The sequence below is a fragment of the Sinocyclocheilus anshuiensis genome, unplaced genomic scaffold, assembly GCF_001515605.1.
Source record: "Sinocyclocheilus anshuiensis isolate Anshui unplaced genomic scaffold, SAMN03320099.WGS_v1.1 scaffold732, whole genome shotgun sequence".
NCBI classification, from domain to species: Eukaryota; Metazoa; Chordata; class Actinopteri; order Cypriniformes; family Cyprinidae; genus Sinocyclocheilus; species Sinocyclocheilus anshuiensis.
The window spans coordinates 905,938-928,894 of NW_015554133.1; the positions used below are offsets into that span (position 1 = coordinate 905,938).

The 22,957-nt window shown below is 36.1% G+C and overlaps 1 protein-coding gene across 1 annotated transcript; it reads left to right on the forward strand.

The window, feature by feature from the left end:
- The first annotated feature begins 6,750 nt into the window (after positions 1-6,750).
- casp10 (caspase 10, apoptosis-related cysteine peptidase) lies at positions 6,751-22,191 on the forward strand. The gene is made up of 11 exons (XM_016462917.1): positions 6,751-7,043; positions 10,588-10,895; positions 11,695-11,800; positions 11,909-12,050; positions 12,246-12,310; positions 12,743-12,770; positions 13,148-13,213; positions 13,297-13,361; positions 18,256-18,367; positions 19,104-19,602; positions 21,255-22,191. The coding sequence occupies exons 2-11, from the start codon at positions 10,588-10,590 to the stop codon at positions 21,409-21,411; spliced, it is 1,548 nt and encodes a 515-aa protein (XP_016318403.1). The 5' UTR covers positions 6,751-7,043; the 3' UTR covers positions 21,412-22,191.
- The last annotated feature ends 766 nt before the right edge of the window (positions 22,192-22,957 follow it).

Here is a 22,957-nt window from a genome sequence, read left to right on the forward strand (position 1 = left end):
GAACATGTTACACATAATAGTAAAGAATTCAACTAACAATACCTTAGTTATGTAGCTCCACCCCCTTTTATAAGCTCCACCGTCTCTCACTGAGCCATCTTTATTGACATATCTCCCTCTACCCTAGCAGCCAATCAGATCATTCTTACATTACAGAAGCATGACATCACAACAGCCTGGCCTTGAAGGTTTCGCATGGCTAATGCCCATATTCAGCAGAATACAGCATAACAACCTTTGAAGAGCATAAATATTACCCACACAATCTCAGACCCCCTTTCATTTCTTGATAGCTAATTTGACGGAAGTAATTGATAGCTGCATGGCTTAGCCTTAGAGAGACATGTTGAGTTGAATTTATGGGATAGATTTAATTCTACATATAAATGACCAGAGACATCTATGGGAATAGCTCGTGCAAAAATGAAAATTCTGTCATTTAGTTTATACTTTCATGTTTTTCCAATACTGTGTGGCTTTCTTTCTTCAGTGGAACACTAAAGATGTCAAGTAGAATATTTTGGCAACTCTACGCCAATGACGACAAGGTCTAGTAATGTCAAAATAATTTTTTTTTTAAAAAGCAGCGTGAAACTAACAGTATATATATCAACAAGCAATTTGTCTATACCAGACATGACACGGCTACATGACGTGACAAAATCGATCAAAAAGCCAATCAGAAAAGTGTGTGGGTGGGCTTTCTCTCTGGATAAGTATACCATCTATTTTAACCTATATATTAAACTAATTTATCATTATTCCAAATATATAATGAGTAATTGATACAATCTTTTTATAAAATGCACTTGTTTTAATTCACAGTTCGAACATTCTTGATTCCTTTTATTTTCAAGATCGGAGGCAAAATATCCTGTCACTTTTAGTATTAAAGTTCACACTAAATGAAAAACCGAATCATTTCAGCGAACCAGTTCTTTTGGAAAGTTCATTTCAATGAACCAATTAAAAAACAAAAACATTTAGTTGATCATTTAGTTGAACTGGCTCATACGGTTCTTGTGTGCTACTTGGGCTGTGCATCTTGCACCATCAACCTGGAACTAAAGTTTGATTCGGTTCGATATTGTGCATCATTTCAAATGATTCCTGGCTGTTAATAATGAATGATTGTTCAAGAATCAGACATCATTCATTTAAACAAACATTAAACACTTATGTAAGCTAACCTTTGTCTCACAGCATGACCTTCAGACTGACGGCAGAAGGTCTGGATTCCATAGCAGCTTTCATTGGCCAAGCACCACCGAAGAGATTGTCTGATTGACATGTAAAGCAACCGATCACAGTTCATTTTGTTTAGTGTCATGTGTAGGGGCGTGAAAATGTAATGTCAATGTCCCTACAATAACAGACCAGTGTGCAGTTCAATATTAGATGACGTCTGAGGCTGAGACTAGCTAAGTTTTGGCCCTCTAGTCTAGAGCTTGAAGCATAAAAATGCATGTTACGTACATGAGGAGGATTGGTAGTCACGTTAATTGTTCTTTGGCTCTGCGCTAATGGTTTGAGGAATAACTGCAGTTTTCCTAATAACCTGTCCTGTGTATATTGGCAAAATTACGGCGCACCACACCTGACATGGGGAATCAAAAATAGATATCGTGGCTATGAATTAAGAATTAATTCCCACAACTTATTAGTTTGTGGCCGTATTTTATTAATTGGTTCCCTCGTTTAGTTACGTCATTTAGAACATTTTAATTTAGTTCGGTCGTGGTCAAGAGGGAATGAATTAATATGTTGTGGTTACAAACTCTTAATTTGTGTTTCCACCATACAAAATAACTTAGAAAAAGTCAAAAGGGTAAATGATGACAGAATTTTCATTTTTGGGTGAATTATGTCTTTAAGGTGAATTCTAATATAATTTTACTCTTTCTAATTAAATATTTTTGTTGCCTTGTGCTTTGTTTTGTTTTTTACGGAGCGCATTTAGTGCCAATTTTTACAAATTTTTGTGACTAAACTTGCATTTTTAGCAAACGTTTATTCAAAATACGTTATTATAGTAATGTTAATTTCATATAAATGCTGTATGTTTAATTGTGTGTGTGTATCTGGCATACTGTGTATTGATTTGTCTGTTATTTGTTGGTCTTTTGCTCTGACATGGGGCTGTGAGTGAACACATCTATAGATGCTGTACCTCAACACCCACGTTGAATGAGACGGTGACTCTAAGCCAAAGATCTAAAGTAAAAATGTAAGTTTGGGATGTTAAATACAGCACTTTACTGTGATATTGTTTCCCCTGATGGGGTGAGGTAGTGTTATCGTAACTGATCACCTGAAACACATGCAATAACCTGATCAGTCCTACCTTGTTTCATCTGTTTAACTTTGCCACTCAATTGTAATTGTACACATGGTCAGATTTTCGAGACATATTATTCAGACTCTATTATATGGCTCAGCTGTCAGGGCTGCTAACCCTACTGGAAACGATTGCTTTGCTGCATGAATTTACTATAGTGGGCTTATTACTCTGTAAATATGAATTATGAGTGCCCGACCCCATAGGAATATGTATATCACAGAGACTGTGCTGTGCTGTTTGTGCATGTCAGCTACAAAACTTTTATTTACTATGCAAACAAATTTGTTGCACAAAGTGAAGGGTTAAAACAGTAAAATACCACACTGACGTATCACAGCTGACCCTGTTTTTTAGCCATGATATGATAGTTATGCTGAGCTTCAGGAAAAATAAAATGTTGTTGCTTATTATCCTTTAATAAAAAGGAATGAATGTATTGTCTTTTGTTAAAAAAACAACTCATTTTGCAGAATTGCAATAATTCCCAGGTTATTTTCGCATTTAAGGTTTCAGGTTCAATTTTGGACACTCGCCTTTTATATTTTTTCTGTTTTTCATCAGCACTGTTTATTAACCTAAATATTCCTCTATTTACCTGCTGCTGTTACTCTGAACTGTAAGAAAGTCATCGAAGTAAACAATAAAATCAACAGTATTTTACACCTCTGCCTGTAGTTTCTCATGTTTATTTAACCTGGGTATTGTAAGTATTTTAAGTAAAGTATGAAAACAGAATATTACAGTATTGTACAGTATTGACTTGAACATTTTAGCAGAAGCATTATTAGTTTAGAGGCTTTGTCTCATGTGAGACATTAATTAAAATGTATTTTTATAAGTCGTGTTCAGTTGTTTATGTGTAAAACCTTTTAAGACACCATGCTCACTTTGTGTGGTTTTTGAAACATCAACTTTTAAGTTAGCCTACTTTATTATCTACTTTCATTATATAGACTGATGGTCTTGTTTAACTAAAAAAAGTTTTTAAAAGTTTTGTTTATCTGAAGAAAGAAAGTCGTCTGGATGAACTAGATAACGTTTTTTCTTCCACTATTTCCACCGCCTGCAAAAGCCATGCAATGTGAGTATTTCCGTTTGGCAAAGTGAGAAGTAAGGGACCGTGGAGAAAGTGCAAATTATTCTTCTACTTCTTCTCCTTTTTTGCTTGAGCCAGTATAAACGTTTATTTTTAATTTTGCTTTTTTTAAATGTATTCTTCATTTACTTTCTGTGGCAGTTGTGTTAACTGTGAATTCACAAAAAAATGTCAAGCTTTTTAATCATCCTATTTTTATTAGGCGTTTATAACAGGGAAGACAAATAATCTGATTTATATAATTCAATGTCTATGTAACAAAATTTATGTTGGTGAAACATCTAGTTCATTAAAAGAAAGGATTCACAGAACACAGAAGCGCAATAAATAGACAGGATTTAAAGAGTCCTTTTGTAAGACATTTTTGCGAATGTAACCATAAAATATCATCTTTTTTCTTTATTGGAATTAAAAAGGTTAAACAGAATATAAAAGGTGGTAATATTGACTGTATAAGAAAGAAGCGGGAAGCTTTTTGTATCTTTTATTTGAAAAGTCTGTTTCCAAAAGGAGTGAATGAGGATTTTTCTCTTCAAGACTTTTTGTGATGGTGCTTTTAAGTGTGTTCTATGACTCCCTTATTCTCCCGTACTCTGATTGGGTGATTGTAACTGTTGGATAGATAACCTCTTCCACTCTACAAGTCAATGCTCTAACTGCAGAAATGAAAGTAGTAATTACATTTTTTTGGCTGGAAAATTGGAAAAAAGCAGCAATTCATCTGTTATGACACAGTAAGCAGGGTCTTACATATTGTGACACTAACCCCACCAAACACAACAGTGGCCAAAAGTGCTGTGTGGATTTTTTATGACCCCACATTTCACTTAAACCATCAAAATACGAAAAAGGCAAGTTTACTGATCTACATTTATATAGATCAGTGAACTCGCCTTCATGACGTCATGGGAGAGCCTCGGAATGTAGATAAGCTTTGTCCAAGAAATTGATTTTGTTGCTAGGCTTTTGAAAAAATCTCTAAAGGCGTGAGGAAGTCACTGAATCTAGTGACAAAATCACAAAGCTGGCAACATTGGCACATTGACTACAACATAAGTTATTAATATTTCATTGGTCCTCTTGTTTTTGCATGTGTTCATAATTTCACTGATGGAACTCATGTTCACATTATTGCTTCAACTGTAAACGAGGAGACATACCAATAGAAAACGAAGCATCAGTAATAATTTGTGATAATTTTGCACAATGCAAAGCATTTAAAAAAATGTTTTTTAATATTTTATAATAATATTTCAGTGTCTTAATTAAATGATTTTATTGTAGTTACATTAAATGATTGGTGTTGTGCTGCTGTGACTTTACATGAGCAGGCTCACTATTGGCTGATTCAGAGGTTGAGGTCAGCCATTTTGTGTTGACATCATTGTAGTCCTTAGTTCACAACACTTAAGTGTCACCTCAGTCAACACATAAGAATCAGTCTTAGACTTTACTGAAAGTTGCTTTTAGCGTCTTTATAAAAGGCTCCTACTCTTAGAAAAGTCCTACTTTTTACTAAGAATTTTTTTGACACTTAAGTCAAAGCTTAAGACTATTCTTAACAGCATTTCTGAGAAGTTTTATACATACGGGCCCTGGACTTTCCACCACTGCATTTAAGTAAGTTCCAGCGTATTCTTAATCTTGAATCTCGTTCTTAAAACACAAAATGACCAATGAAGTGTCAAGCACCAAAAGCAGCCCATATTAATTATATAAGTTCTCTTTAATTGAAAAATATGCATTTTCATATATAGGCTACTATATACTTTCTTATGCTCATCAAGGCTGCATTTATTTAATCAAAAATACAGAAAAAAGTAATTTTGTGAAATACTGCAATTTAAAATAAGTTTTGTTTTAATATACTTTAAAATATAGGCCTAATTTATTCCTGTGATCAAAGCTGAATTTTCAGCATCATTACTCCAGACTTCAGTGTCACACGATCCTTCAGAAATCATTCTAATATGCTGATTCATAATCACTCTTGGAAAAACAGTTGTGCTGCTTAATATTTTTTGAGATCTGTGATATTTTTTTCAGGATTTTCAGGTACATGCTGAAATTGCCACATCTGAGAAACATTCAAAAACAGCTGGCTTTTTTCCCCATGCAGATATTTTCAGTAAGATTGTGAGTCATTCAAAAACAGTCATTTGAAATCAGAATAATTTCCTTTCTTCTTTTCTTTCATATCTTCTTGCCTTCAGTATGTGGGAGAAAAACGTAGATTCCGCATTAATGAAAACAGAAGTGCTATAAAAAGAACTGATAGTAAATCATTTGTTCTCAAAATATACCAGCATGTTTTGACATTGCTATAATTAGAGTTATTATATTTCTTACTTTGTCAGTTACAAAAAAAAAATGTACTATTGGTCATACACCTTAACTATTTTTTCAGTTAAATAAATGTTCTATATTTTAGTTCAGTAATATGTATTTAATATTTTGAGGAGATTGTTTGGTACTAAATACTATTTGTGCAATAATTATGGTCCATTAATGACCACTTAAATTGTTTTTTTTTCTAATATTTCCATTGCTTATATTACAATTAGTGTAGTAGGCCTATTTAAGGTTAAAATAGAGAAAATGGTTTTAAATTCCAATGCAAAGAGGCAAATTAGAGTAATTTTGTGGTCAGAAAAAAAATCATTTTTATTTGTAACGCCATGCTGTATGGCTCTTTAATAAATATACATGTAGTCTAGTTTCTCAAAAGAGTATTGCAGGTCATACCTGCTTACTTATTTTTAAGTTTTGCATTTGAATAAATATTTAGACATAATTAAACAAGTTAATAAATTACATCCTTTTTTAATTTTTAATGATACTCGTATAATTACACACAAGTTAATTTTAAAGGGGTCATATGATGCTGCTAAAAAGAACATTATTTTGTGTATTTGGTGTAATGAAATGTGTTTATGCGGTTTAAGGTTCAAAAAACACATTATTTTCCACAAACTGTACATTATTGCTTCTCCTCTATGCCCCGCCTTTCTGAAACGTGTCGATTTTTACAAAGCTCATCTTTCTGAAAAAGCGAGGTGTGCTCTGATTGGCCAGCTATCCAGTGCGTTCTGAATTCCTCAAGCGTGTGATGGAAATGTTACGTCTAACCCAAGAAAAGTTTAAAATGGTGCTAAAACAAAATCCCTATATAAAAGCCTATATAATTTATTTATTTATCCATTCATTCATGTGGAATGTTTAAAATTGCACTTCCTCCACGGTCCCTTGCTTGCTACTCCGCTAAGAGGAACTTTCCGGGGTGACTCGCCGATCCCCATAGCCTAATATCGAGTGGAAATAATGGAAGAAAGCTTTCCACGTTTACAGTAATCGTATTCTGGAGAATATTTAATAAGCCGGTTAAGTTATAGCCGTTTGGCTGAAGCCTAAGTGTGTGGCCTTCGAAAACGAAACTAACTTCACCCGTTCATTAAGGAAGTTTAGCCTAGAGGAGGCGTGTCCAACTACTTTCGATATGTAGAGTAGAAAAAGTAATGTTGAAAATAGCCTAAATATTCGAGACAAGCCCTGACATCTTCACATTGAGAAGAACCGGGCTGATGTCTGCTGACTTCACTCACAGAGGTAAGAAAATTATTGAATGGACCGTGACTTGTTGATCACTTCCCTGCCATGAAGCCTACACGAGCTTATCGTCAACTGTGTGCATAGCCCACAGAAAAATTGTGCTTTCTACACCGCGAAAGGATAAGCTTTTTATTGTTTTAGTTTTCAATGATCGAAGCAGATCAAAAAGTAAAGAATGCATTTGCAATTCATTGTTATTTTTGCCTTTTTATTTGTTATTTAAATCTAAGTAAATCAAGAGCGAGTTTCATTGAAGCTTCTTTGAATAGTAGCCTGTTTGTGGGTGCTGCAGATTCATAAATTGGCTGCAGGTGCCACGAACTACATTAACTGCGTTCACACAGGTGTAGAATACGGTTGTGAATCCCTGTGTGTGCAAAACACGGTTCTGTTCCACTAGGAGTGGGTTTGGATCATGTCCCAGGTAGCACACGTACGTCTGCAAGATGTCTGTTAAAGATCTCTTGATCTGGAAAGCATCTGCTGTCTACAAACGTCTGACAGACGTCTGACAGATGTCAGTTTTACATACTGTACATTCTAAACATCTTACAGACAACTAATAGACGTCTATTTGGCATCTAAAAGGAAACGTCCTATAGACATATCGCAGATGAGCAAACTTTCTAAAAGAATACGTCTTGCAGACGTCAAATAGACGTCTCCGAGATGTACGTGTGCTATCAGGGGTAGCCTAGCCTACTGTAAGAAATCGGTTGGATTTTTTTTGATGCCTTCACCAGAAAGACTAATTCAATTGATTTCTTCAGTGATCCTTTCTAGGGTACAGTCATCGTGCTAATAGGCACGACACGTCTCTTTTTGTGTTATGAGTCATTGAATTCTTGTGAAAGATGCAGAAATAAACAAATGACTCTCACTCCTCTCATTCCCCATCTCGCCCAATTATCTTAAGACAAGTGTCTGATTGAGTAAAGGCGAATTATTGCACTGGGCGGATCAATCTTGAGCTAGATTTAATATAAAATACTATGCTTGACATATCTGTTTAAAACTTTATTTACTATATCTTTAGCTTAAAACTTAGATGGCAATGCGCACAAAAAGTTCAGGCTATACTGTATGTCTGACACAATATGAGTCACTAAGAGTGATTAACACCAAAGCATTGTTGAACAGTGACAAAATTGCGACACTAACCTAACTAGATTTTAGTAGCATGACAGTCAGTAGTTCAGTCGTATTCGAAGACTACAGCTTTTCCATTAACCATGACCAAACTTGTCTGAGATGGGAATAACACTCTTACCTAACAATTTCTCTCAGTTTAAGCTTTAAGGTGCTTTATTAGCACACACACACACACACACACACACACACACACACACGTGCCCCTGTATAGTTCTTTAAAGGTTGTCTCTTAGTCTTGTAGTCTAGTTGGGGAAAGTATTAGAAAACGAGTATCAAATACAGTGTATGTCCTGAAGATAAAGTGGTTCTCAACTTTTTTGCCCGCACAAGGAAATATTCCAAGGTCCCCACACAAGACTTTTTGAGCTCAGAAAATCATAAAAGTGATTCAAAACAGCTTTTGCCATTGTGAGGTCCCATTCAGAGCAAACAAGAGAGTGGAGTAACATAGGAGGAAAATGGGGTTGCTATCATGGTTCTACATAGCACGTTTGACAAATATATACGTTTGTAAAAATATATAAAGAAATATTTATTTATATTGCCAAGGCTTTACAGATGAGCAGCATACAGATACCTGTAGAACAGAGCATGACAATAACAGTGCTAAGCAATGTACATAATTCGAAATATGAGAAACATATAGAAAATGTACAGAACAAAAAAATTGACAAAATATATATATATACCAATAAATAAGGAAGAAGTTACACCTAAAAGAAAAATTAAAATACTACAATTAAAAATCTTGTGCTTACATGATAAGAAGGGCTGTTTTTGTATACATTTTCAGTGGAGACCTTTCTTCCTGCGACAGACATATTTTCCTGTGTCTGCTGGTTCTGTGGCAAGGTTGTATCTGCTGAGTTTGTATTTTGTTTTCAGGTGTATTGTGTAGACTGCCATGGTGTTGTATTGTCTTTTTGGGGTCAGACAACACTGCATTTGATTTGATTTTGCTGTTATGTTTCCCAATCAGTTATAATATTATTGCATTTATGCTCTAATTTGATTAGTTTGGCAGTATTGTACTGTATAAAAACACAAAAAAAATATTTAAAAAAAATGTTACAATGAAAGTCATTAATATTATTATGCTTTGTGCATATCAGAAATCTAGAAATTTGAACGGAGAATAGGCATAATAAAGAAAAAGTATTGAAAACATGGTTAAACTGCCTAAATCAGTCTCTACTTGCCATATAATGAAACCCCAGCCCTAATAAAACTTTTGTGCATGACGTCAATGTGGGTGAGGCCCAGTTTCATTAGTCACCCATGATGTTGGTGATTTTTTTTCTTGAGTAGAACAATAAAGATTTTTAACTGAAACCGTGGTCCTTGGTGATTCATAAAACGTAAGTTAAGAGCTTCCGGTTTTGAAAAAGCATATCAAGGATTACAAAATTAATACCCATGCATTGCTCCTGACAACATATTTAGGTCTTATGATGTGGAACATTTGATCTGAGAAAGAAATTGACCATTATTTATAATATTGTTACCTGTAATCCAGAGCGTCAGGCAACAGGGAAGTCTGATTCTTTTCTGCAAACTCGTTCTTTTGGACATTTAATTTCATTCATCAGTCTGTTTATCTAATCACGCTATGATGTAACTTATAGGCAGGTAAGAGAAGTCTCAAACCTGAAATGTCCTGAGTGTACACAATACTTACCTCGGTGACCTCTGACCTTAAAAGTGGAACCCTGAGCAATATTGGCCATTAGCTACATTTAGACTTAAGTTCCAAGTCTAGCCAAAAAGAATGTACAAAATGTTTATATATGTACATAGAATGTTTCTAGTTTTAAGGAGCTAGAAGGATGCTGAGCTGACATATCGAGGTTTCCGTAAATGTCTGTATAACCCAAAATTTGTTGTGGGGCATGACAAAAAAAAACAAACAAGTAAAATAAAAAAGGACTAGTGGTTTTGCAATACTAGGTAATAATACAACATACAATAATACTAGGTAATAATACAAAAATTAAAAAAATTGGTCACACAACCAACTCTACAATTTTTGGACCATTTGAGATTGAATAACCCAGACCAGAGTTGCTCAAACTTTTTACTACAAAGGGTCAATAATCTGTAAAAAAACAAAACTAAATGCTGCATTATATACTGTTTTAAAGTATACATTAAAGAAAAACAATCTAATATACTTATATTCTCTACATGTCAGTGCAAAAATAAAACCAAAAAAGTTTGTTTTCAATGTATCTCTTGTGATATGGCATTGTGGGTCAAAAACTGGATTGCACATCACAGATCATCGTTATCTGTATTCACTACTAGGTTGCATGTGGTAAATTTAAATGTAGTAAATAGTATGTAAAATAAATCTGAATTTCATTGCAGCAGTGTTATGCATGTGTTATAGATGCAGACAGTTTTGGAGTTTCAGCGGGTGCTGTTAAAAGTGCAGGCGTCTCTCACTGTCGAGGAGGTGCAGGACCTGGTGTTCCTCTGCTCTGATCTGCTGAGTCTGAAAGACCTCAGCACCGTGACCTCAGCCGGACAGCTGTTCAGTCTTCTGGAGAACAGGGACCTGCTGTCATGGGAGGATCCGTCTCTGCTTTTAGAGCTGCTCAGGATCCTGAAACGGAACAGCCTGATCCGCAGTCTGACCTCAGAGGATGTTATGCCAACCAACGGCACAACATATAGTCAACAAATCTCCCCATACAGGTGAGGATGCAGCTGCTAGTAATAGAGACGTGTTTGATCAGGTCAAAGGCCAGAAAGCTGACTAAGAAAATATCTACTACCAAGGAATGTTTTTTTGGCAGTGGCTATAAAAACAGCATATTTTCTTAGCGATAGATTAGATTTACACTAAGGTCAAGTAGCAATGGATTCTATTTACACTGTTAAAATAGCAGGATTTTCTGCTATTTATACTACTTATTGCAAATAGTGTCAATTATCTGCACCTCAGTATTGTAGTACATTATAAAACAGTACGCAATAATAACATATTGAGTGTAAATTATCATTTTAATTCAAATTATTAAATGGATGCCACCTTATTGGGACAATAAAACCCTCCCTACACCTACCCTAACCCTACCTGATACTTTATTTTTAACTTTTTGATTATTTCCGTCATTTTCATTGAAAATAAATGCCTTTTCGGCATTTATTTCGTGATATGAGATTTCAAAAGGGAGGAAAAAAAGTTCGGCAAAAGGCGGATTTGAACTCGGGTCTTGTCAAAAAGACTGCAGTACATGATTTACCACCTACGCCAATGGAGCTGATGTTCGACAATCGTCTTTTGTATTGTTGACTACCCCAATCACATGTTGGTGGGCGGAGTTAGGGTAAATAGCCTCTGCCAACACAGGCACTTAGTGTAAATAGACACTCCGTTTTTGTTTTTAATGCAGTAGCATTTGTATGGGGCGGCTGTATTTTACAAGGACGCTCAAAAAGTCTTTATATTTGCTATGTAATAATCATCAGTATTTGTTTTTATGTATTTCAGACAGTTGTTGTATGAGCTGTCAGAGTCCATCTGTGAGCAGGACCTGAAAAACATCAAATTCCTCCTGTTAAAAACACTACCGCGCAAAAAACTGGAGAAGGACACGGTGAGAGACACGGACACGGCCTCGGTGCTCTGACACCACATCTCTGCATGTGACCAGAGTGTGATGATTGACTAAACTAACTTACATATAAACAATCATGTCTTTTAGACGCTGTTGCAGTTGTTTTTGGAGATGGAGAAGGAGGACCTTTTGGTTGAAAATAATTTGGACGTTCTGCAGAAAATTATAGCAGATATCAATCCCAGTTTAGAAAAAAGAATCATTCAATACAAAACGGAGAGCTGTGAGAGTGAGTGGCTGTTTTATTATTTCCTGATGTGATGTTAATTTGCCTCTGGTATATTTAAAATAAGCTATAAATCAAAACTGCGAGGAGGTAAATGGATTTTATGCATAAGCTACAGTGTGAAGTGTTAAACCATAGAAATAAACATTAATTCGTATTTCTACAGATATATGCATTTTGTTTTCTGTCTTATTGCAGCAGGTGGAATGGTTATTGCTCAGGAGATCGGGGATATTACTCCTGCGTTGTACTCACCTGCTCCGGTATAACTTTTGTGGATGCTTTACTCTTCACCATGTCATATTTCTTCTGTGGAACACAATGCTCATTTCCATGTTAATGCATGAATGAGTTTTAAGAGCTGGAGATTTTCAGATTTTTATTTAACTATTTATCTACACATTTATTTGATCAAAAGTACAGTAAAACAGTAATATTGTGAAATATTATTACGATTTAAAATAACTGTTATTCTCTTGGAATATCTTGTAAAATGTCATTTATTCCTGTGATGCAAAGCTGAATTTCCAGCATAATTTCTCCAGTCTTCAGAGTCACATGATCCTTCAGAAATCGTTCTAATATGCTGATTTGCTGCTCAAGAAACATTTATTATAATTATCAATGTTAAAAACAGTTGTGCTGGCTAATATTTTTGTGGAAACCCTGTGATAATCTTTCTCTCTTTCATAAAGCCCTCATTGCTGACATCACGTACATCGGGTGAGTTTATTTCGCATGCTTTGCAGGAAGTAATTTGATAAGAATCTCCATGTAAAACAATGACCAGTTCATAAAATCAGAAGTTGTATTGTTAATAAGTTGTAAAATAAGTTCATATTATACTGTACTGTAGCTTATGTCATGCTGTACAGCTGGAATGAAAAAAAAAAAGATGTGTGTGTGATTCACTTTATCTGTATAAACAGATACAGGTGTCAGTATAAAGACTCGAACCACTGGCATATTGGCTAGTGAAACAATCCGGAAATTACTCCTTTAACATTATTCACAAAGGAAAGAGAAAGCATGCATATTGTAATATACAAATAAATGATGTCTTAAAAAATGTGTTTGTTTGCCGTTGCTCTTTTTGACAGTTGACATAATGGAGGAGCAGGTGGACAGACTAAGTCTGACTGAAGGTGCTGCTGCGGTTAGTGGAGGTACTTCAGTAAATCTCCAATACAACATCATGCTTGATGTCTGTTTTCAACCTAAACTAAAAAAGCTCTTATCTCTGTCTTAGATCAGAGCCAGCACTCAGTGATTGAAAATGAGAGCTTAAACATGTCTGTGACTGAAAATCCAGAGGTAAGCCTTTTATACATTAGATCTTTATGCTGTGTTCAATACGTGTTTTCACTTAATCAACAGCATTTGTGGCATAATGTTGATTATCATAAATTTTTTGACTCATCTCTTGCAAAAATTTCTGCCTGCTGTTATCAGTGCTAGAGCAAACTTTCAGAATAAGTTAAAATGTTGTACAATTTCTGTGTTCACTTGAGGATTGTTTTCATGATAGATGGCTAAGTATAAATGCACACACTTCCTACCTCAACGTTATTGAGTTGATTCTGAAAATTGCGGTAAGTGTTTCTGTTCAACATTTCCTGTGAGGGAGAAAAGTGACGTTTGCGCGCTCGCTCATTAGCTTGTTTATATAGTGCTTGTTCTGAATAAGGTGCAAACATATTTTGGCCTTTCGGTGCCACTGTCTTTATTACATTAAGCCACATTAAGTTCTCTCTTTATAATGATTTTCTTTTCAGAATATTTAGAAGAAGTCTGCTGCATTAAAAATGTGGCCAACATTTCAAGTTTCAAATATGCAGTAATAGTTATTTTGATATCTCTGCAGTATGTGCTATATTATATGAGCTTTTATATATTTGTAAATGTATAAATGTAGTCAGTAACCAACCACAAGTGTTAGCACAAGTATTAACAGCTTCTAGCAGCTTATTCCAAAGATCTTCATTCAAAAACAATGTATTTCTGTGGTCTGTGGTATTGCTGCAAAACGTACCGTTGAGTTTTTAATGATTTGTAAATAACCTGGAGAATTTACAGGTACTCTCTGCACTCTTACAGATTATGTATAAATCGAATATGGTTTCTCTGAGCAGTGATTTTATCATTTTGCATATTAAGCACAAATTGTATGTGTAATAAATAAATTACAACAATATTGTTATAATTTAATAGAAAGTATATTTGACAATATAATAATGTATTGTAATATAATAAAACTACAAATACATATTACAGTAATAAATATAATGTATGAACAGAACGTTTAAATAACAAATATTTTGCATAAACATGTTTGGATAACCTTCTCATAATGCTGCAATGAGAACTTCATGCATGATGATCAAGAGCTTGGTTACAATCGCCTGCCTTTAATAACACAGACCCACAAATGGTGATAAGAATGACTCAAGCTTGGTTATTAAAAAGCCATAATTTCTTTCTGACGTTGTCAATGCACAAAGATCCTTCTGTATTGTAAGTAAATGGTGAGCACTTTCATATTTCCTTACATCCTTTAAAGAGTGATCAGCACACCGAGCAACCCCCCACCCTCTCCCCCCTTAAAGGGGTCATGAACTGCCTTTTTTTTTAAATTTTGTACTGTTCTCTGAAGTCCACTTATATTTTTATCAATATTTTTACATTAAAAAACATCATAATTTAGGAGTAATAGGCTGTATTCTGTCCTGTTTTGACCCCCCTCATCAGAACGCTCTGTTTGAATAGGCGTGGTGGCGGATTGTAGACACAGAAGTAAACGCCCACTGCTGTGATTGGCTAATAGTTGTGTATGTTTGACAGCATAGAGCCTTCACAGATGGATGCATAAATAGTACACAACAAACAATCTATAATAACAGACAAAGCAATAGTAATCACGTAATAAAAATTCACACTTACTCCCACTTGTGTGTTGCGACATTACTGTCGGATCCAATCTAGCCGGCACATCATCGTCTTTTAGTTTCAATCTTTCTGAAAATACTCAGTTTAATTGTGCCTTGTTTGTAAATGAATCCGCGGTAATATGAAATGAACAATGGACCAAGTTCTCACTGACGCGTTCTGGAACGTCATTGAAAACAAAGTTAATCAAATAAGCTTTAAATTTGCCGCTCTTGTCATTTACCTACTATGTGCAAGAATAGATGGGCGGGGCTAAACAGGCAGCGATGTAGAAGCAGGCGTTGATCTTCTTCTGCGGAGGCGGTGCTTATCCACACTATTACATCATAGAGTGGAACATTCCACAAGCTGTCGTTTTGACAGACTGGCTTCAATATAAGCTGTATTTAGACTAACAACAAAGCTTTGAGGATGTTTTTATATCACAATGAACTCATATATCAAAACATCAAGGGAATTTTGTTTTCTCAGTTTATGACCCCTTTAACCAACCCCAACAGGCAGCCTAATAAAAATATTATGCATGCTCAGCGTGTTCACCTTTGATTTGGTTAGAAACACATACACCTTTTAATTTTTTACATTCATCTCTACATGAACAAATAATGACTTAAACATAACATTTTCACTTAATAATTAGCAAAAACAGAATGAATAATTATTGTAACGAGGGAGGCGTGACGACAAAGTGGGGATCCAAATGCAAGGCTTTAATAAGAGCGTAGTCAAACAGGCGTGGTCAACAACAGCAAACAATGATGGCAGTGGCAAGGCAAAAGAGTAATCCAGATAATCAGGCAATGGTCAGGGCAGGCAGCAAAACAATCATAAACAAGAAAACAGTCCAGGGATCAAAACACGAAGGCAAGGAAACAGAGAAACACGGAAACTTAGAAACCACAGAAGAGCTATACAACATTCAATCACCAGCGATGACAGAGTGTGTGTGCTATTCTTATAGTCCTACTAATGTGAGACAGCTGTGAACTGATGATGAGATCTGATGAGAGACAGGTGATGCACTTGATGAGTCCGGGCAAAGGATTATGGGAAATGGAGTCCTGAGTGAATGGCAAGGTACAGACAATTATGACAATTATATTGCTCCAGATCTTACAAGATCATACAAAAAGCGGACAAAAATCATGCCAAACTTACTGACAGCTTCTAAGAAAAATATTATGTATGCTAAGCTTTAAATTATGATCGGCTAGAAATGCAGATACTTTTTTTAAATTCAGGTCTACATAAATAATAACTTAAAACATTTTGTCATTCCTACTCAACAATTAGGGTGCCCATGGAAAAATGCCAGAATTATTTGTTGGATTTTAACTAATGAGCAACAGAATTAATTCTTGTTTTTGTTTACCTTAATAATAACTGTGTTTGTGACAATTCCTTTGATTGATTTTTGTATAAATATATATGCTCCATGTGTGCCGCATTAAAAAAACTTGGTACAATAAAATACTTTACAATGAGGTAGTATTCGCTAGTTAATGCATTATTTAATATAACAGTGAACAGAGCTGCAATTATTAATCTTGATTATGTTAATATGAACATTTTAAACATTTCACGTTGTAAATATTAACATTACTTGTATTATGAACAAATGGAATTAAGAATGCACAATATTATATTTATAAATTAACGTGTTGTTGTGAACTCTTCAGGGTACCCAATCCATTAGCTGATGTTAATGAACTTAACTATACTGTAAAGTGTTACCAAAAGTCTATAGCTGTGAAAAATATATAGGCAGTTTCCATGTTAAGTTAGGGTTAGATAGTAGGTAATGTATTAAGATGTCATGACCATATATAAAATAGGAAGCATAATGTATTAAATAGGAAGCTTATCATATGTATGTACAAAGAGAATGCATGATGAGGCAAAACCTTATGATTACTCATAGGTGAAATTAATATTGTTAATCATCTAACAAGGTCACATGTGAAGGTCTGGGTAATTTACAGTATATGGTAAATGAACAACCAGTTGGTGCAGGAGAAATGGCCAGGAATAGAGATCTGAGCGACTTTTGATAAGTGCCAAATTGTTATGGCCAGACAAGTGTGTCAGAGCCTCTCTGAAACAGCAAGGGTTGTGATCCCTGTCAGCATTTGAGAGAATCTACCAACACCTGTCCAAGGAGGGACAAACCACAAATTGGTGGCTATTCCGTCTGGACCAAACCAATAGTAGGTCTATGTGGTGACAGTTTTAATGATGGCTAAAGGTTCAATGTTCAGGACACACATTGCATAGCACCTTGATGCATATGGGCCTGTGTAGGTGCAAACTGGTCAGAGTGCCAATAATTGACCCCTGTCCACAGCCGAAAGCCCCTAGAATGAGCACACGAGCAACGTAGTGGAAGAAGGTCATCTGGTCTGATGAGTTTACTTGGGCATGTAATGGCACCAGTATACACTGCGGGACGATGACAAGCTGGTCGAGGGACTGTGATCTGCTGGGAAGCCCTATTCAAGTGGACATCAATCTGACACATGCCACCTACCTAAACTTCATTGCAGACCAGGTACACCCTTCCTGGTAATGGTATTCCCTGAAGCAGGATCTTCACTGTACACTGTTTAGGAATGATTTGAGGAACATAATGAAGATGTCAAGATGTCCTGATCTTCAGATGTTAATGCATCTGTGAGATGTGCAGGACCAACCACTCCAATCTATGGTGGCTCAACCTCACAACTTAAGGACATGAAGGATCTTCTGCTAATGTCTTTGTGCAAAATACCACAGAACACATTTAGTCCATGACTCGGTGGGTCAGTGCTGTTTTGGCAGCATAAAGAGGACCAACAGCATATTAGACAGGTGGTGGTCATAATGGTTTGCCACTTTGGTGTATGTGCTTAGTAATGCTTGATTGGAACGAAGAAGACTGAGCCACTGCAACGAGAGAATAGAAGAACAGTGTGGAGAGGGAAAGCAATCACAGAAGACATGGGCTACTGCTGCTGCAGAGAAAGGAGTTCCTGCTACAGGATACCGTCATCAGAGTGGAAATGAAGAACCACAACTGGTGATGAATGGATTGACAAATACCAGTTTATACGTGCACACAGAGACTGGAAACCCTATTGAGGGTCTTGTGAATTGTTTAGTAGTTAATTTTGCTCTATTTGGTCATGTCTGTGTAGCTAACTATATTTTTGTATGTATACTATATATACTGGACTCTGTGCTTGCTAGCACCACTGCTTAGACACTTGTGTCTTTTGTGTGGTAGATCCAGCAGTATGAGATGAAGGGGGACAAGAGAGGAGTCTGTCTGATCATCAACAACTGTGACTTCAAAGACTGTGGACTACGGAACAGAGACGGAACAGACATTGACAAAAGTTAGTGTAAAAAACACGCTTGTACAAACCAGTCACCAAGCACATACACATGCCAGTAGGCCGATAACCATCTTAATCCTTAAATGCATGAATGTTTCGCCAATCATTATTACATATTTGTGCCTTTAGAGACCCGGACCTATATATCCAGCACGGATGGATCTCTTAACTGCTGCGATAGCAAAAAACTCTCTTGAAATTTTAAGAACAATTACAGAAGAATAAAATAAAGCATATTTCGTTACCTTTTGAAACTTAAAAGGGTTCAATTTGAGCAGATGATTTTACCATCGCTGTCATCGTCAGAGCGCACTTCCACAGTACATTCAGCATCTGCCTCATATTCACGATCTCAACCATATTCTCAAAACTATCGTTTTCAGTGGCTTCATATTCAATATTTTGATCACTGGCAGCTTATTCACCACATCCATATATATATATATATATATATATATACATATACATCCTTAAATTAAATATTGTGAATTACCCTGGAGCTTGTTGGTTTAGCTCATGGTTTGTAACTCTTCAACAAAGACTTTTTGAAAACCTCTAATTGGGAAAATGAATGGAAAAAACACATCCAAAACCACCTCAGTGAGGAGAAAAAATGCACTAATGCACTCTTTTGCGCTGCAGAGAAATCTGCCCAACCAGTAAGAGTCATGCTTTTGGTCACGTGCACAAAGCCGTTGCTGTTACATAATACCTGTGTCCATTTTTGTTCACACAGAAAGTCTGGAGGTTGTATTCCAGTGGTTGGGCTTTGAGGTCCTGACCAAACAGAACTGTGATCGCCATCAGATTCTGCAGGTGCTGAGGGACCTGGCCGATCGTGACCACACGTCAACGGATTGCGTGGTGTGCTGTGTGCTGAGCCACGGACAAATAAAAGGCATTGTCGGGGTTGATGGACAGATTGTCACCTATAGGGAACTGATAGAGACCCTGAGTCCAAGTCAGTGTCCCTCTCTCTTCAAAAAACCCAAACTGTTCTTCATCCAGGCCTGCAGGGGTACCGATGATCAGCCAGCAGCATTTCCTCAAATTTTCCCAGATGATGAAGTCATGCCAGTCAGCGATGCAGCTGTACCCAGAGACTCCATACCTGAGATGGCAGACTACCTGTTAGCCATGTCCACTGTACCACACTACGTCTCATACAGGGAAAAAGACAATGGAACCTGGTTTATACAGTCCCTCTGCCACAACTTGAAACTACTGGTGCCAAGGTGAGCAAGTCTTTCTATCAGGTTGTCCTCACTGGGGGGTGAAAATTAGACTTTGAGGGGCTGTTGCGTTTTTACTAGGGCTGCCCCTTATAGTCGACTAACCGTTAGTAGACGAGAAGAGGCTTAGTCGATCAAAATTTTATTACACGCTTAGTTGCAGGAAAAAAAATCCACAGGAAGTGGCAAAGTTACATAGTGTGTGATGGACAGATTACAGTACATCAGTTAGGACATGCAAATGTGTTTCGTTTCGTTCATCGACCTCAAATGTGGCTTATCATCTGAAACATGTTAGTAGTAGCATCATTAAATGGCCGCTCGCTCTAACATTAACCTAGAAAAACGTGCGCTATTGAAGTGTTTGTGCGGAGCGTGGAAGCTGAACAGTCCTTTTTGGTCATAAAGATAAGAGTAATACATCTTTTGAATCTTTAAAAGGTCTACTTTAATTTGTGTGCACTCACAATAACAACAAAACGTTGTGCTTTTGTAAAATAATGAAAGCAAACAGGCTGCACTTTCTGCCGTCTCGGTCTCTTTGAGCTTGAGCACATCAAAAAAAATGGTTAAAAACCAATCCGGAACTTGCCTCACAGACATGAAAAAAAATTTGAAAGTGAACTGTCTACAGATTCTTCAGGGTCTTCAGATTGGTCCACTGTTTTGGAACTGACATTGATGAGTGGCGCTGTTTGTAAAAGTTGAAATTCTTTTAACTTGACGCGGCATCTTAAAAACATTGCGCTAATGTATAAGATGCTGCAAAAGATGCGATATGCGCATGTAATAGGCATATATATATATATATATCGCTAGGGCATGTTTACATAGAAAACAATGTGAAAGTAGCACATTGGAATGGACAAACGCATTCTGTGTGAACGGCTCCTTACAGTCTAAAGTGGATCTAAAGGCCTAGATCCACTTACAGCTGTTTTATAGAGTTCGGTCCGTGCCCAGGGCACCGCTGTGTCATAATCCAGCCCTGTAAAAGTTTTTTCAGAAGGTGTTTTTTCAGCTGAATAATCGGTACACTGTACTGTGTTTGGGGAAGGTGCGCCATCTTACTCAACAGAGAACTGTTTATGAACTATTTTACACATTAAAAACTCAAGACTTCATATTGGTTATTTTAGTAGCATTAAAAATAAACTGGGAATAAATTATATACAGAAAGCAAGCAAATACTGTTCCCCATCACTGAAGCGGACAGTCTATGACTTTTGGCGCTCTCTGCAAATGAATCTCTTCCTACTGTATTTGCATGTTTCTCTATGCATGGATGATGAAATACTCTACTAAATTTGCCAAAAAGTGCAGAGCACACTGTGTGGAGTACTGTAGTGCACTCAACTAGACCTTCCAGTTGGATAGATGAACTAAAAGTATTATCAGCCACATTTATGAACACATTTTTTATTTATTTCTTGACTCATTGGCTGAATTTGGCTCACTAGCATTCTACTCTTATAATTTCTGCCATATATTTTAGAATGAATGACTCTTATGAGCTGGTTCTTTTAATGAATCACACAAAAGAGGGACTGGGTGGATAAGGTTTCCCCACTGTCTGCAACTGTAACTGTGTCCTGATTTGACTCTAGACGTTGGTTGGATTTCTGATTGTGTGTCTCTGTCTTATGTGCATGTAGGGGTGTTGATCTACTCTCCATTCTGACGAAAGTGAATAGCGATGTGAGCAAAAAGACGGACAAAAGCGGTTTAAAGAAGCAGATGCCACAGCCAGAGTTCACCCTCACCAAGAGAGTGGTTTTCCCTCCACCCAAAACTCGCCCGCCCCTTCCATAATGTCCTACTGCAGTCCATGATACCTCTCAAACACATCAGCATGCACAGACACACAGATGTTCATCAGCAATGTTTACATGACCTGTGATGTGATGATTATAAATGTGATGAAATACTGTATGCTGTTTACATACGGTAATTTCCACTTCCCTACGAAAACAAATGGAATATTTTAGATAATTTATGTAATCAACAAGTAGTTGTTTTAAAATCGTAGTGACAATAATACACAGTGTGCACAAGCCTCAGATGAGCACAATACAATCTATGCATGTGAATGGATTTTTGATGCTGTCCTCAGGCAGGACATGAGCACATATTGCACACATGGGGATGTATTCAATAGATCTGCCAGCTACTATTGTAGAATAAATGTCTTGTTTTTGTTGACTTTCTTTCATAAGGACCTGTTTACAAGTTTTCAGTAACGTGTTTTGTTACAGGTCACAGATAGATGATATAGTCTTATTGTTTAATACAGGACAGTCCTGCACAATCATGAAGTGTAAATAGAACATTAAATTATCAAATTCGCCCCAAAACAATGCTGTTTATGTTTCTGTTGGGGAAAAGACTATGATTGTACTTGTGTGTATCTGTCCAAGAGGCACGATGCTCTAATATTTGATGAAAAAGCACTTTTGTTTGTTGCTCTGCATAGTTTTCACACAAGAGGGTACTGTTGCAACTAACAGTTTATTAGCCTGCTACACCAGCCTGCTGCTGCTGTTTATTGCCCTCTGCACTCTAAATAAATAAAATAAAAATTGTATGGTGACCTAGTCCTACTTAAAATTCATGAGATATTTAATTCATTGATTCTTCCTGATTCCTCATTTTCATCTTTTACATTTTCCTTTCTAAAATAGCCTACCATTTACATACACTCAGAAAGTCTTCCAGTTTTGTCGACATTCACACAAAGACCAGTCACTAGTCAGGTGGCTACACAGCATTTGACCTCTGGATTTTTACAAAAAAAAAATCAAATAAAAAATCAGGTTTAAGAAGTGTTTCAACATTGCATCATACTGATGAACGCATTCATTTTTGTTTGAATTATCACTCAGATTATTTAACCATATTACTGTCTTTGGAAGGCTTTTGTCTTTTGTTAAAATTGACAAATTTACTTTTTCTCTCTCCATGTAATGCATGGATTCCCAAACTTTTTGTCATTACAATTCTTTCAACTAATATATTTACTTGAAGCACCCTTAGATTTTAAAATAAATATTGTAATAATTAATAAGTATCACATTTGCATGTTCACGGTTCTCTGACGTTGGTTAATGATCACATTACATGTAGGTAACATAAAATATTTCATCTTTTTTAGTAACTCTTTTATTTTGATTGTTGTTACTTTAAAATGGTTTATTTCAGTTTTACAAATCCCCTGCAGTTCATTTACGAACTAATGTTTGTGAAACCTTGATAATGTAATGTTATGTTTAATGCACTTCATGTTGTTAATTAGAACAAATAGAATGTATTTTCTTACTCTTTGTATTTTTATATCAATATGGTACAAGATTGTACTACT

Bases quoted from the DNA above. Each gene is read 5' to 3' on its own strand.
- casp10 (XM_016462917.1), top strand. From the start codon at position 10,588: ATGCAGACAGTTTTGGAGTTTCAGCGGGTGCTGTTAAAAGTGCAGGCG. The intron at 10,896-11,694 runs GTGAGGATGCAG...TATGTATTTCAG, and splicing joins CAACAAATCTCCCCATACAG to ACAGTTGTTGTATGAGCTGT. The intron at 13,362-18,255 runs GTAAGCCTTTTA...TTTGTGTGGTAG, and splicing joins CTGTGACTGAAAATCCAGAG to ATCCAGCAGTATGAGATGAA.